General features: G+C 40.6%; 1 protein-coding gene across 1 annotated transcript in view; it reads left to right on the forward strand.

Annotated features, from left to right (window-relative positions):
* Positions 1-13,992, forward strand: part of cdh7a (cadherin 7a) — a 292,083-nt gene extending 278,091 nt beyond the window's left edge. The window contains exon 12 of the mRNA XM_072451151.1: positions 13,404-13,992. Within this exon, the coding sequence (XP_072307252.1) occupies positions 13,404-13,948 (545 nt within the window). The 3' untranslated portion in view covers positions 13,949-13,992. The remainder of the gene's footprint in view (positions 1-13,403) is intronic.
* Positions 13,993-16,704: the final 2,712 nt, after the last annotated feature.

Consider the following 16,704-nt stretch of genomic DNA (forward strand, 5'->3'; position numbering starts at 1 on the left):
TGAGAACTTAAACCAGGAGCAAGACCACTAAGACACTTAAAAGTTACATTTACAAAGGAATCAAACGTCATACATTTATATTTTTTGAATGATGCAGCAGTGATGCAACGTCATTGTATACCGGATATCTTTTATATAAATAATATGAAATTAGTATTCAGATTTGGTACCAAGGTTATTCTGTGTATTGTTGTGCAGTTGGTTTTGAAAGAACCATAAGCAGTTCAGAAGTACCTCAAGGATCAGTTCTGGCTCCGTTCATTTTCTGCCTAAAGAGGATGTCAGTCATATGTATATTTATTTATTTAACATTGAAAGTATAATATCAATGTATGGTTTGTTTATATAGTACAAACATGAATAGTTTGCCAGGTTTGTTACAATTGACACTATTGTTGTTTGTGTAGCATTAGTTACAATATGCTGTGTATGTGAAAAGTAGTTCTTACCACACCTGAGAGCGACTGTTGTAAAACATATTGCTGTTAGAATCCCGTTTGCCCTGAAGGCAGCTAATTAGTGGATGTGAAGGAAGATGAGGAGCACAGGGTAAGATAGAGGCAGAGGAAACAAACAAAACAATTATTGTATTTTCCTTTTACCACTTCCAGTCATGGTATTTCCAATGTACATTAAAGATGTCACAATTAACTGAATCATTGATTGTTTTATTCAGGTCACAATAATCGTAAGAACTATTCATTTATATTTAAAAAAAAAAAAAACATTCATATACGTGATTTTAAGTCAATGTATGTACTTTTATTTAGAATCTTGGTTCCTAGCTGGAATATTAGCCAATTGTTTAAACATCAATAAACATAAAAAAAATGCACAATGACAACTCCAGCAACTGTCTCATTTCCATTTTCCACTAAGGTCATTGTACATTGTATGGAACGCTGTAAAACCAAGGTCGCCCCCACTGCTGATCTTGTCCTGCCATATGTTAGATGTTAGCAGAGACGCTCGTGAACGCGCCCTCATTAACATTCTCTTAAGGCTGAGGCAGTCACCGGGAGGCTGCATAAACGCTCATAAAACAGCCCTCGCATCGTCGTTTTACGCCCAAGTGATCATCATTGAGCTCCGTCTGATCCAAACAGCTCGCAGCAAGAACCGCGGCGATGGGGTCAAATTCAGACGTGTCCTCTCCAAGTTTTTATAAAGTACTGACGATGACTTCCATTTTCAAGTTTTACGAAGTACTCCAAGTTAAGTCCAGATGGATTTCTGGCACCGATGGACAATTTTCTTGCGATAAGGACAGTACTAAATGTAAGGAATTGTCATTACTATTGTCATTTTTCGTAATTCAGTTACGCCAAACCTGGGGTAGGCATGGGACGCTTTATTTATATGTCTATCATCTTATAAAAGGGAACTCTCTTACTTATTCAGTTTTTAAATGTACTAACCGAAAAGAAAAACACAGACCACAGAACAATGACACAGAGAGAGAACTAAAAAAATAAAGGCAACAAAAAACATCCAATGAAGTTTGTGTGCACAGTATCCACATAAACGTCCCACTTTTATGGAGGAGGTAAAAATAAAGCCGTACAGTACATATGGATTGAGTGCTTCAGAAAACTTCAAAAGCGCTACAATGTGTCCGATATCCATTATACAGAAAGAGAAGTGTCCATTTACTGGCCAGGTTAATTGATTTGTGACGTAAAGCCAGAGGGAACGGCGGTTTGTATCCTCAGGCAGTACATCTAAAGCACGTCTGAAGAGGAAGTGGTGTTCAACCCTATCCACTCAACAGGATCCATTCACAATGATACAAAATCTATAGAGGAGTGGACCAATCAGAATGGAGAGGTGAAGCTCGGGTCAAGCTCTCTTTAAAAATATATATATTTTCCTTTTCTTTTATTAGAGCTCCAAACTAGATTGTGTGAATTTTTAAACAATTATAAACATTGTAGTTGCTTCTATCAATACTGTTCTACTAACTTCTATAATCATAATAACCAGCTGCTCAGGGAGGGATTGTTTTGTCAGTGTAACCACAAATTAAATAGAGTCACTGAGGAAAAAAGGTTGGGGACGACTATTTGAAAGATTACATCGCACGTTTCTTTTGATTTTATTGTCTGCTCTATTTTCTGCTTCTTTAACTCGCTTTCTTACTACGGGGGTCGCTTCTCCATGGATCTGACCTGTCAAATCAGATCATGGGAATTATCAGGAATTCATGACAACCTGAATTCATGCAAATAAATCGTTCCTTTCACGATCGCAGCCGAGAGCGTGACGGCGTCAAAAAATGTCATCAAAGCCACATGTGACCACTCGATTGACTTGACGAGGAGGACGTTTTTGTTGGCGTCCGGGCAATTGTTTAAGTTTGGACTTACCGGACGTAGCTATGGACAAAAAAGGATGAGAACCAAACTTCAAACTGTCTTTCTCTTATGGACCATCCTTTCCAGAGCATTTGAAATGGTCCTGAAAGCTCCTTCAGCGAGTGTCCATCCACTGAACGCCTCAGAAACTCTTTTATAGAAGCAGCTGGGCATTTTATAACTAGCACTTTGTCTGAAATGGTGTTGCTTACAATGTATATCCGTCTTTGTGCGCTGGCGTTGAAAGGATCTGTGGCCATATGTGGTCCATAACGGTTACGACTGAGCCACCGGGCGAGTAAGGACTGGGTATTGCCTAGTACCTCATGATGCAGTACTTATCCTGATACAAGGTCCTTACGATACGAGAAGAATCCCAATACTCTTGACACTGGTTTTAAAGGATATCCATGTGTTATATCTATCCTGATACAAGGTCTGTCACAGTTCTGCCTTTTGCCCTTTGGTTTATCCTCAGTCCAGTTCCATTTTTCAGCCCGATCCGGTCCATCTTTTGCTTCCTCTCTTGTTCCCCTGCTCTCCACAGCTGCCTTGCATTCCCTGATCATCCCAGGTAAACCTACACATGCTCCTCTGTTCATTCAGTCTGAGCTGGATTGATGACAAGAGAGAGACACTCAAACTCTGCTTTTATGTCTGAGCTTCTGCCTTTGTGTTTGAAATCTGATTCGGCATTACTCCCTGTTTCTGAGTTTATTCCCTTTCTGATTTTCTGTTTCGAGATTTTCCCCAGTTTTGGAAGATATTTTAGTTGTCAATAAAGAAGTGTTCTCCCGAGTTATTTACCTGCCTTCCGTCTCATGTTTAAGGCTTTCCTATTTAAAGGACACTTTCTGTTTTACTTAACAAGAATGTACGTTTGGCTCATTCTTTGTGTTAGATTTGTGTTCTGTAGTGATGAGGTCCACGATACGATACTTATCCCGATACTCTTGACACTGAATTTGATACAATACATGAATATCCTTGTATAATTTTTGTAGAATAACTAAATGCATTGCCATTTCATGTTTGTAATGTTCTAAATACACAGCCTTAAAGTGCTTCTGACTTTCGACCTGAAAGACTCATTGAATTAAAATGCAGTCAAGATAAATGTATTTAGAATTTAGCTAAAAATTATAAAAATGTTGTTACAGGTTTCACAGGTTTAGGTTTATAATTTCACTTCCTGTTTGTAATTGCTGGGTAATTTCCTAGTGTGATGTCATCAAACACTGAGCCAAAACTCATCTAATGTCACAATTATTTTATTTGCAAAATGAAAATATATGAGGGCAACTTTATTTTGTTAAATTCATGTTTACAGGGTCAAAAAAGTGTTTTCTTTGTGTAAATTATGTACAAACTTACTGAGCCTAGGGTAATTGAGGGTAATTTTCTACCAATTTTTTTTTTCAACATTTTCTCCACAAATACCTGCTCGATTGTAAAACTATCATTGATATGTACACACCAAATAAAGTTAAAATTTGTTGTTCAAATGCGTAATAAAAAGACAGACAGGAAATAAAAAGACAGACAGGAAAAAAATCAGCTAAGAGACTTTTGCAGTTCATTGTCATCGGTAAACGGCTGGCATAAAGACAGAAAAGTTAGAAGCCATCCAACTGTTTCAAACTCTGCCATTGCCTCCTTTTGTATATCGACTCGTCTTTTCTTTCCTTGAATTGGATCATTCCCTCTGGTCGCTGCACTTCTGCATATTCAGCCGGCCCATTTTCCCTTGTATTAAGAAACTCAATCTTTTATTCCTGTCTTTTCTCAAATGGCGCGTCATCAGGGCCTTTTTCAATCCGTAGGTAGCAATTCGGCCCAGTGATTGTGTGTGATTGCATTGTTTTGGATGAAGAAGTGAGACCTCCGCCTGTCAGACGCTTTGAAACTTTCCCCTTTTGTCTCTCGGCGCGTCCGTCAATCTGAGCGGGCGATTTCAGGCGTCGGCGGGCGAGGACGGGCCTAATGACTAGAATGCAGACGGCGGCGGAGGGTCCTTCATTGGTGATCATAGTAATCATGGGCTGAGAGGGGAAAATGTGCAGAGATGTAAAAAGGGAAGAGAACGCCAGCTGGTTGTAAGTTCACTCGAGTTTGAAGTGAGGGGAAAATGAAGCTATGGTCCTTCATCTGCATTTGTCTGGAAGGGCATGATGGGAAATAATTGTAATGTAGTCATTTGGAAATGATTGGCATGAAGAAGGCAGGGGCTTTGCTTGAGGGGTGAAAATTGTCATCTGAGTAAATCTAAAGTTCGTGGTACGTGTGTTTTCTCGTGCAGGACTTTCAATGGCTCATCCACTATCAAAGTTATGTTAATGTGTTAATACTAGATAAGTATGAGACAGATCAGGCCGTGGACAGAGCTGCAGGAGGATTTCACTGACTTTACAAATTAAATTACATAGTTTTAATTACATACATGAAACACGTGCCATAAAGTGTAGCCATGGCCTCATTTCCATCCGCTGTGCCACATTCACTCACACAAACCCATTCACCAGCATAGGAATACTTCACCTGCAGGTGAAGTATTCCTATGCTGGTGAAGTATTCCTATGCTGGTGAAGTATTCCTATGCTGGTGAAGTATTCCTATGCTGGTGAAGTATTCCTATGCTGGTGAAGTATTCCTATGCAGGTGAAGTATTCCTATGCAGGTGAAGTATTCCTATGCTGGTGAAGTATTCCTATGCAGGTGAAGTATTCCTATGCTGGTGAAGTATTCCTGTGCAGGTGAAGTATTCCTATGCAGGTGAAGTATTCCTATGCTGGTGAAGTATTCCTGTGCAGGTGAAGTATTCCTGTGCTGGTGAAGTATTCCTATGCAGGTGAAGTATTCCTATGCTGGTGAAGTACTTCACCAGCATAGGAATACTTCACCAGAAGACAGTGTTTTAAAGGAAGTCCCTCGTTGATGCCAATGCAAATTTTGAGCCTGGTAAATATTAAAATAACTCCACAAACTGGAATAATCTACACTAAAAATAATCGAGCGTTCGCCAGGCTTCCAAGTTTTTTATGACAACCTGAATTGTTTTGTTTGTACGTTTTAAGGTATTACGTGATAATCCGTCATATTTACAGATTTACAGAGACTCCATGGAAAGAGAGAGAGAGAGATGAAAGTGTGGATGAAATGACCACCAGGACCATTGTAGTGACTGGAACCACAGAACCCAGCACATGTACTGCAAACCCCTGACCATTTAGAACCTTATAATGATGTATGTAAACGACATCATGTGGTCTGAGACACATCCTAAAACGCGATAGGGGCAGGTTGAGGGTTTTGATTATCTTATATAGTATTTGAGTTACAGAACATAGCAGCAAAATGTTTAATTTGCAGAATAAAGCATTTTCCATTGAAATCTGAATGAAAGTTGAAGCTGTTTTATGATTTCAGTTCATCAAGTGTGGATTGTGTTGTTTCCAGGTGAAAACTTGGACGTTTAGTGTGCAAACTAACAAAAAAAATGTTTGCCTGTAGTGTCTTGCCTTACAAGCTTAATCTGAAAAACCTATGACATGAGTATTTTTAATTCAAGTCTTAACTATACTTTCTTTGCAATGTCGCTCTAAAATGCAGATTCTTCTTGAAACAATCAGATCTATTACAGCCTGTTACTTCTTCTTTCTCCGTCTCTGCACACAACACTCTCTCTGGTCCTCACGTGAGCGGCCATTAATCATCCTCTTGATATTTTTAGATTTAATTACAGCCGTCCTTCTGAACAAATGCTTCGAAACGCCTGCGTCGATATTGTATTAAAACACAATTTATTGATAGTCACCTTTGTCTTGTTCCGAAAACTCCCTCTTCGCTGCATTCAGAGCTGTTCTCCGGAGGCCCAATTAGAACATTACTCTCATCCTCTAACTGGCAATCCCTGCACCTTTTGTATTGCTTTGCTTATCCAACATGTTCTATAAATCATCTCCTCCGTCCACGCGGTGCTAATTTTGACTGTCTGTTTCCCTTATCACGTGCATCGGTTCGGTATAAGTTTTGATCTTTAGGCTCCACTGGAAAGCGGCTAATGCGCTTGTCCGCTTAACTGTGTAATTATTCGGCGTGGTTTAGTCCGACGCGGCTAAAAATAAGGAACAAAAGGAGACGGGATGGAGAAGCCATGGGAGTCAATTAAGCGCACATTTGTTTTGCATAATGAGTCTGCGATGGAGGGAGAGAGATGCTAAATGCTAATAGCGCAATGAAAGAGCAGGTCAGGTGAAACACACAAAGCTAATGGCTAATTGTGGAGACAGTTACAGGAAATAAGGTAGACTTTGTCGCAAATTGCGCTTGAAACTGAGTCATTCAATGATGCAGATGTATGTGAGAACGGTAAATGTTTGCACGCTAACGGCAGAGTCTGTGGTTCTGGTGTTGTGTTATGTCAAAGACCTGAGGCAACAACAAGTCACCAAATCAGGAAGTAAAAAAAGAATCACAACTGTCATGATCCTATTAATTACTTTGTGTTTCAGTGAAGTGAACGTTACAGTTTTAAAAATATAAAAAAACAATTTTCATTCATCTAGCCTTGATTGGAAGTTTGACTGGATATATGTTTTTCCCCCTTTTGTTTTATAATGTGTAAACAGTAGTTGTTGAAGATAGTAATATGAATGTATGTTTGTTTTTTTCATCAGATACCTGTTATTTCGATACGTGTCTTCCGTGTATCCAACAACAAAAATATTGCCATATACTCACAATTATGCAATACATAATTGTATATACCAGATAAATGTGTTTCTTGTTCATACAAATACAAAAGGTTAATTCCCAAATTAACCTTTTGTATTTGTATGAACAAGAAACACATGCATTATGCAAAACTTACTCTTTTGAGCTTTTAGCCATGTTCTATCATTGTCCCCTCATCAAAAACACACACATGTGCTGGTTGTGGTTAGCTTCATTCATGTTAATCCCTCTGAGCGCCTCCCAAAAACGATACATTTTCCAAACAGCGTTGCCCTTTGAGGATCAAATAAAGATCTATCAAGGAAGAGCTCCGAGATCTTCTGTTTATGTATTATTTGTTTATTTGAATGGGACTGTGTGTGTTAATGAACATACATGATGCTGTAAACGTGCCGTAAACGTGCTGTAAAACGTGCTGTAAAACATGCTGTAAACGTGCTGTAAACGTGCTGTAAACGTGCCGTAAACGTTCTGTAAACGTGCTGTAAACGTGCCGTAAACGTTCTGTAAAACATGCTGTAAACGTGCTGTAAACGTGCCGTAAACGTTCTGTAAAACATGCTGTAAACGTGCTGTAAACGTGCCGTAAACGTTCTGTAAACGTGCTGTAAACGTGCTGTAAACGTGCCGTAAACGTTCTGTAAACATGCCGTTGCCTCCGTTGTCCCACATTCACTCACAGAACACTCTTTCATACACCAGAATACAGGAACACTGTAGAAAAGGTGAATGAAGTGTCCAAGGACACAACAGCAGTCTCACAACCAAGTACTAACCAGCTAAGCCTGCTTAGCTTTCCTGATGAGATCGAGCATCGACAAGTTGGTATGATATAAGTCCATGATGTGTCGCCAGACTCATCCTGAACATGTCGTCAAAATAATACATATTTCATCAAAATTGAAATATTCTGGCTCAAAGTTCACATGTTTTGCCACAAAAGGGTTAATTAGATTCAACCCAATTAATGAATGTTTTAAGTTTGAAGTAAACCTTTAAAAAAATGTTTTGAACCAAACATGTTTTTTGAATCACTCCAACCAAACCCCCTTGCACAACATTACATATTTTTTCTGTCGACACACTTTACAATTCACCCTTTAGTTGGCAACACTACACCTTTCTTATTAATATTCTCATGTTATTTTACATTTTTAGTCCATTTAAAAAGCAAAAATAGCGCAGAAGAGTGGGTTGAAAATCTGTTTTGAATATACCACACTCACTCAGCCCTTGAATAACTTAATTAATTCAGTAATTAAAAAAACTTTATTATTTCTAGCAATGCACCGCGGTAGAACAGGGCCAGCTGAAACGCCTTGTTCCCCATCGGTTGAACACGACAGATACAAACCACGACTCAACATTGAACCAGCGATTCCACTCATTTATTTATTCATGTTTTGCAACTCTTGCTCGGCGAAAACGCTCGTTCCCATTGGTATGCCTCGCTCATCGAATGCTGGCGGGCTTCCATGGCGGTGACGCATCGTGGCAGGCAGGCTTTCCAGACATTAAAACCCCCAAAGAGGTCTTCTGGAAAGCACTGAGAAAATTCCATCTCCACGTGCCACTTTGTAATTCACTTTGGTTCCATTGAGTTGAATAGAATTTCAAATGACCCAACTTCCTAAAACCAGAGGCAACATCCTTATGCATAAAACGTTTGGCAATCCTGTTCCACAAGCACAAATTATGTGTACATGCCACTTCCAATCACTGTTCGACGTAAAGGACTCTGACAAGTAAAGATACTGCATACTCAACCTGAAAACGTTGATAGAAACCTCAAATACAGGACTGAGATCTGCGCTTTAAAATGGAATGTGAAGAGCGTCTGCAGTGGATCGATGTGTCTGGGCTGTGGAACATCAGCGATGGAAACGATGGATGGATACTGGGGGGAAACAAGCAAAAACAAGGAGATGGATGACAGTCAAGGACCGGACTGAAGTAAGTTTGGACATTTACAACATGGAAAGACGGTGTCGTTTCTTAAAGGTGTTCGAGGTGGTTGTGTAGAAGAGGAAGGACTCTCTTGACACTTGCTTCTGTATTTTAAATGATGTTTATTCACAGAAAACAGCATCAATACAACAAAAAAGTCGACATGTGCCTGGGAGCTCCAGTGTGGTCGGATCAGGAGTGCTCCTCGATTCTAGCGTTACAGTCGACTTTATACTTCTCCTTCACAAAGGCAGAAACCCCCCTTAGACTGAACTTTGACCTCTATACGTTTTTACCAGATGTTGGAAAGGGCCCGTGCGTAGACGTTCCTATGCGAGGCCCCGTCATGCCCTTATATGGACATCTCCGCAGCGCCTTTTCAAAGTTTATCATAAATAGAGTCAGAATACTATTACAGAAAACACATTCCTTTGGGCCAGATATCTCAACAGATTTTTGTAGCGAGCTTGAAAATGGACAAACGGGACGAGTACTAAAGGGAACATGCCGTACGACAGACTGACTTTGTCCCTTTGTCTTGTTCTGGTTGTTATTGTGTGTTATACTTTTCAAAACTGGTAAAAAGAAATGTGAAAATGGCAAACAGGAATCATCCTATTGAGATTTGATTCACCTTTAGAAATGATTTTGATTAAACTTTCACTCCATCTTCTCCTCGAAATAGAGTGTACCATGGTTTCCCTTCATAAAATAACTGCCAGGGTTCTCGTTTTGTTTTTTAAATGTTTAATTAAAAAAAAGGCACCCAAACCATCCGGCACGTCTTGTCCAGCGTATAAGTCGCATTTAGTCCAACGTCTGTCAAAAAAGTCAATTTTTGAATTAAGTCAATGTTTTTTGTTTTGTTTTTTCATCATTTTGTTCTAGTCCTTGATTGTTTGATGTTTCTGAGTTCTTTCCCACTGCCTAAAGTATCCATCTCTTGCATCCATGGCAGGAGTTTTGAGTTGAGTAGTTCTGAAGTAACGTTTTCTACTGTTTGACAAAGACACAACAAACCCATTGCCGTTGTGAGGACTATAGCAAACAGCGCGCTCCCCATTCATCTCCTCCAACCTTTTCCCACCTGACACTTGCCTGTGTACCATTTGCTCTCTTATTAGACGCCGCGCAGTGTTTGAGTCGTGCGCCCGGTCCCACGGTCTCCTCTCTCTCTCCACGGCAGCCCGTCCAAGCGCCGCGAAGCCGGGGAAATATATGGGTCCACGGCGCGATATTTCACTGGCAGCGGCTTGACATTGATGGATAGAGGATCATTAGACATTTGCCAGTTTGCTTGGCCGTGGAGTTATTTTCAGATATAATGTATGGAGGAGGGAAAGGGAGCCGGTCAGGGGTTAAGAAAGATTTCAAAGGAGGAAAACTTTGCTCGGATGCAAGTTTGTGCGGGTCGTCTTGATGCTTTATGTAGAATTAGCAGAAGTGAGAATTAGCGTAAGTAGCATAGGTGCGTTTGACTGTTAAGAACCAGCAACTGATTTGTGTTTTTGGTTCTTATTAACAACAAAAAAAGAGGTAAAAGCAAAAAAGTCAATGACTAAACTGGGATTCAATATAAAAACTCAATGAAAATACAAAATATGTCAGGTAATCCTTCAACAAAACGACTACATCAGGGATTAACAATGCTAGCAAATGACTTTTAAATAACTAGTCTGGCATTATACATTTATTTGGACACCTTAATAATTAAAAGTCAAAACCTCTGATCCATAATTCAAGTTGAGATCAATAGGTGAAGAAGTTACTGGTTTGAAATAGTTTAAAAAGGGCTAATTACAATGAGAGAACGAGCTGCTTTATTGGCTGGATGATTAACGCATTAACTAAGGACAACAGTGTTACAGAGAATTAATTACAAGTGGCATTTCCCTTATCTGAGACTAAACACGCTTTTCTTTCTTTAAACCCAGAGCCTCGTGCTAAAACTGACTGCATTCATTCCCTCGTCGTCTTTATTCGCTTTAATACTGAAATGTAAAAATATGAAAGCGGCAGTTCAAGTTCATGGGATTCTGAATTCACTTCAAATTGTAAATAAAGTACATGTAGCGAAGAATTATAAGGCCAGAAAAAAACAAAAAGGGAGACTAATAGACTCAATAGGATGGTGAAGGCTGGACGTGCTGTGTGGGCGGAGCTGGACTCTCTGACCGGCGTGTAGCAGAAGAGGGCGTCGTCCACTGGTCAATGACGGTCAATGGCACGCTGCTCCGCCCAGACACAGGGGATCGTTCCTGCTGCTGCTGCACATCCTCTTTGGACAGTCATTGTGCAACAGTCAGTTCACTTTGAAAATGACAAATGAACATGTAAATATGTTGTGAGAGAATTATAATGTCCGGCTCGCTCTGTAAGTCTATTTATTCATTCATTTATTTATTTCTGTTTTGTTTGTTTTGCTTCTGCTTTCATTTGATTCCCGCTACTGTTATGTTTTGGTGTTATAGGTTCTGATGAAAAATAAAATAGTCCAAAAATGTTTAAAAGAGAATGTTAGTTATATTTGCTCAGAGGTTTAGCCACAGATTTTATTCTTAATTATTTCATCTTAGTTTCTTTATGTGTGATATCTAAGAATTTCCCCTCGATGAATAAAAGTAATTCTGAAAAAAAAAAACAGGTCTTTTAATAATTTCATGACACCAATTATTTTAAAGCTTATTTTTCCTTCTTTCTTTTGCTGTTGTAAACTAATAATGTGCTAATTCTAATCACAGCAGTTAGCGCTTCACACAGCAAGAGGATTTATTGGGGTTTATTTCACTTACAACACCTTTTCAGTGTTGAGTGTGCGTGTTGTGGAGGAGGTAAATTAACCTGAGCTGACCAAAGATTGTAAGAATTAGATTGTGATTTGTTAATACAAGAAACAACATGACAACCGCAGCCACGAGTCAAAATGAAAGATGCTGGATACAGAGCTACAAGTTCTTCAGAACGGTTCAAAATTGTAACTTTCCTAACTTCCCTTTCCTAATTATGACTTATTCATTTCAGAACAGAAAAACCATCCACTTTTCATTATGTTCCTCGGCCAGTAATGTCCTTTCTTTATTTCTTCTTAAATCGTATCATTCTTGAACAAGCGAGGCTCATGTCATTCATAATTTAAAACCAGATATAGAGAAACCAAAGCTTTTTGTCACCAGCACTTCCTGTACGTCTCTTAGCACTTCCTGTACGTCTCTTAGCACTTCCTGTACGTATCTAACACTTCCTGTACGTCTCTTAGCACTTCCTGTACGTATCTAGCACTTCCTGTACGTCTCTTAGCACTTCCTGTACGTATCTAACACTTCCTGTACGTCTCTTAGCACTTCCTGTACGTATCTAGCACTTCCTGTATGTCTCTTAGCACTTCCTGTACATATCTAGCACTTCCTGTACATCTCTTAGCACTTCCTGTACGTATCTAGCACTTCCTGTACGTCTCTTAGCACTTCCTGTACATATCTAGCACTTCCTGTACATCTCTTAGCACTTCCTGTACATATCTAGCACTTGCTGTATGTCTCTTAGCACTTCCTGTACGTATCTAGCACTTCCTGTATGTCTCTTAGCACTTCCTGTACGTATCTAGCACTTCCTGTACGTCTCTTAGCACTTCCTGTACGTATCTAGCACTTCCTGTACGTCTCTTAGCACTTCCTGTACGTATCTAGCACTTCCTGTACGTCTCTTAGCACTTCCTGTACGTATCTAGCACTTCCTGTACGTCTCTTAGCACTTCCTGTACGTATCTAGCACTTCCTGTACGTCTCTTAGCACTTCCTGTACGTATCTAGCACTTCCTGTACGTCTCTTAGCACTTCCTGTACGTATCTAGCACTTCCTGTATGTCTCTTAGCACTTCCTGTACGTATCTAGCACTTCCTGTACGTCTCTTAGCACTTCCTGTACGTATCTAGCACTTCCTGTACGTCTCTTAGCACTTACTGTACGTCTCTTAGCACTTCCTGTACGTCTCTTAGCACTTCCTGTATGTCTCTTAGCACTTCCTGTATGTCTCTTAGCACTTCCTGTACGTATCTAGCACTTCCTGTACGTCTCTTAGCACTTCCTGTACGTCTCTTAGCACTTCCTGTATGTCTCTTAGCACTTCCTGTATGTCTCTTAGCACTTCCTGTACGTCTCTTAGCACTTCCTGTACGTCTCTTAGCACTTCCTGTACGTATCTAACACTTCCTGTACGTCTCTTAGCACTTCCTGTACGTATCTAGCACTTCCTGTATGTCTCTTAGCACTTCCTGTACGTATCTAGCACTTCCTGTATGTCTCTTAGCACTTCCTGTACGTATCTAGCACTTCCTGTCCTAACGTTCATCTCCTTCTTTCTTCCTCCAGTCATGGTTCTTCTGATCGTGACGATGCGCCGCCGCCGGAAGGAGCCGCTCATCCTGGATGAGGAGCGCGACATCCGGGAGAACATCGTGCGCTACGACGATGAGGGCGGCGGCGAGGAGGACACCGAGGCCTTCGACATGGTCACCCTACGCAACCTAAACGCCATGCGGGACCCCAGCGTGCGGCGCGACGTCACCCCGGACACGCCCACGTTCTTCCACTACCCTCCCGCCGCCCGCCCCGCCGCCGCCGCCGCCAACGCCGCCCGCCCCGCCTACAAAAACCTCCCGGACAACGTGGTTTTCCGAGAGTTCATCTGGGACCGCCTAAAGGACGCCGACGTGGACCCGTCTGCCCCGCCGTACGACTCCCTGCAGACGTACGCCTTCGAGGGCAGCGGCTCGGTGGCGGAGTCGCTAAGCTCGCTGGAGTCGCTGAGCACGGACTCGGACCAGAACTATGACTATCTCAGCAACTGGGGGCCCCGCTTCAAAAAGCTCGCCGATCTTTACGGCAACAGCGAGGGAGCCAGCATTTTCTCATAGCGCACTCGTGACTGTCGAATGCCGCGACTCCTCGGACTCCTCCCGAAAAGAAAAGAAACCTATTTATTGGCGGACGGAGAACGCGGCGTCGGCCTCGGAGCGTTCGGAGGGGAAGATTCAAAGACAACACACGAGATATTGAAAGGAAAAGGACTCTGGACTTCAAAGCTCGTGGTTTGTTTACCTCCCCGTATGGATTTTTCCAAAGCCGCGGCCAGTTTGACACAGACTTCAAAAAGTGGCTCGACTGGGGAGGAAACCTTGTGCGCAAAAGACATTAAAAAGGTTCCAGAATTGGGCGCCGGGCCAACCATTGACTGTTGAATAAATTTGTGTCAGAGCTGTTTTTTTGGGAGGACGGGGAGAGGAGGCACCTGTCCTTGCATCTCGCTTCTGATGCCTTCGTTTGCTATCTTTGTGCTCCAAAAAACAAAACAAAAAAGAAAGAACTAAAGTTTGTCATGAAGTGCTGTGTCTCCTGCAGCTAATCATTGTTCGTACTTTGCAACAGTTTATATGTTAATGATTTCCTCTGAGCTCGGCGCCTTTTTGCCATAAACATTTCATAACACGGAGCCTCATTACTCAAGGACCATGTTTGAAAAGTGCGACTAAACATTCATTTTCGTGGCGTTTAAGGACGGAACGCGAGACAATGCCAACGCCAGACGCATCAACAGAGCGATCACTTCTTTCCTAACGAAACATTGTTCAAAATCTCTCGATGTGGAGTGTTTGGTTCCTTTTTTCTTTTTCTTTTTTACTTTCCAATGCCAAGTCAGATGTGCGATTTGCAGAGCTGCGAAATGCCAGGACTCGCTTTGTACGAGACGGGGTCAAAGTGCGCTCGGCTGAAGGTCAGGACAGCGCGATTGCCAGATTAATGGCGAATAGACTGTAGAAAAATATAATCATTTGTTTCTGAAGTGACAGTGCTTAACCGGGTGAAGTGGCAGTTTGTAAGTAAATGACTTTTTTGCTTTTGTAGTCGGCAGAGAGCAGAATATAGTGTCCTTCAGGAACGATCTCGTAACGTTTTGGTTTGTCTCTATCGATGGTGACGGACGCTCTTGTATGATATTGTGCCAATACTTTAAGTTCACAGCTTCAGACGTTCTGTTACGATTGGGTGTCGACATGTGCAGCCAATAGTTTATTATTTATTTTGAAAGGGCAGAAGTGTGCAAATGTTTTTATCCTTTTGCTGACAGTAAATAAATTGACATTCTGTTTAGTCGAGAGTGTTTTGTGTGCGATTTTTGACTTTTTTATGGGAAGAAAAGAAGAATTAACCATGAAATATCTAAATATTTTCTCTTTTATGTACGGAAATATTATGGAATCAATGGGAATAATGAAAGTTTAAGCCTAAATCTAAGGTTGAACAAGGTAAGATCGGAAACTGAGTCCATAATTTGATAGTCGTTACAATAATTTATATATTTCCTTTAAGCTAATGAAGCTCAATATGACTGGACCGCCCACAGTTTTAGAATGATCTTTAACAAATCGTTTATGACCACATGGTAGCATTAAATAAACTGCAATATTCTGTTGTTTAAAAGTATTATATAAAGTTATATAAAGAGGAGCTAAATCCACAGAGCTCAGGATTGTGTCATCATAACTCTAGTGTTTAGCATTTTAAAATCTCCATTGGTTAAATATTAAACTTGGTGTTAATTAAATGTTTATCTATGAAGCATATTTAAAATAAACCGTCTAAAGTGCTGTATGAATAGTGTGACCAGATGTCCCGGGGAAACGGGGACATCTGGTCCCAGTTTTTGGCCCTGTGTCTCGTGTCCCAGCAGATAAAGCAGAAATAGGACAAATCAATTGTTTTGGATTCAAGACACGTCCCGGTTGTCCCTGTTTCTGACAACTTTGATCCCCGCTAACTGTAAAGAAGAGAATATATAGTTGTTTCTTTGGCTTAAGAATAACCAGAGCACAAAAAATACACTCAGTTCTGTTAAAGAAGCCTCAGATTACATTCTTAAAGGTGTGAATACCTTTTTACCCCCACTTTTTTCAACTTTTATTACTGCCAACGTCCCAGTTTTTAATTCAGAAATTCATCTGGTTATCCTATGTATGAAAGTAAAATCAATATTACAAATCAACAGCTACAGAACTAAAAACAACAAAAGAAAACAGGAGGTGAATGTGACGTCGTGACCAGCAGCTTTGTTTCACGACCTTTTAATGTTCTTTGGGCTAATATATCTCTGTTGACTAAAGAAAAAGCTTAAAAAGGTAAGTCAACTGGACAATGTTTAAAAATCGAGACGTTTCAGCTTCCATCCGAATGTCATTTTCAATCTGGAGGAGCTGGTCAGAGAAGCTAGACTTTAGATGTTCTAAAGAAAGGACTTTTACACTGAAACTACCCTGCAGGACGTGGTCAACCCCTTCCAGATTGAAACGTGTTGATTTTAAAACATTGTCTACGATGGATCATTCCGGAAACAAACACGAGCTCACACCAACTCGTCACATTTTGCACCGTTGCTACAAAAAACAGCAAAAAACAACCGTTATTTTGACACGAACGGTCGTTTTTAGATGTTCGATCGAATAAAACACTTTGTAAAACCTCCTAAATACCAACTTTTTTACCAACGCCGAAGAAACGCTCCAACTTTACACCGAGAAACGAAGAGACTAGCGATTCTAAGATGACGGGGAAAAAATAAAAACACATGGACGTATGAGACAACATTCTTTTTTCCCCGTGTTCTTTTGATGGGGCC

This window comes from Eucyclogobius newberryi, unplaced genomic scaffold (genome assembly GCF_026437365.1).
Source record: "Eucyclogobius newberryi isolate DKJ021-1_F unplaced genomic scaffold, fEucNew1.0.hap1 SCAF_18, whole genome shotgun sequence".
NCBI classification, from domain to species: Eukaryota; Metazoa; Chordata; class Actinopteri; order Gobiiformes; family Gobiidae; genus Eucyclogobius; species Eucyclogobius newberryi.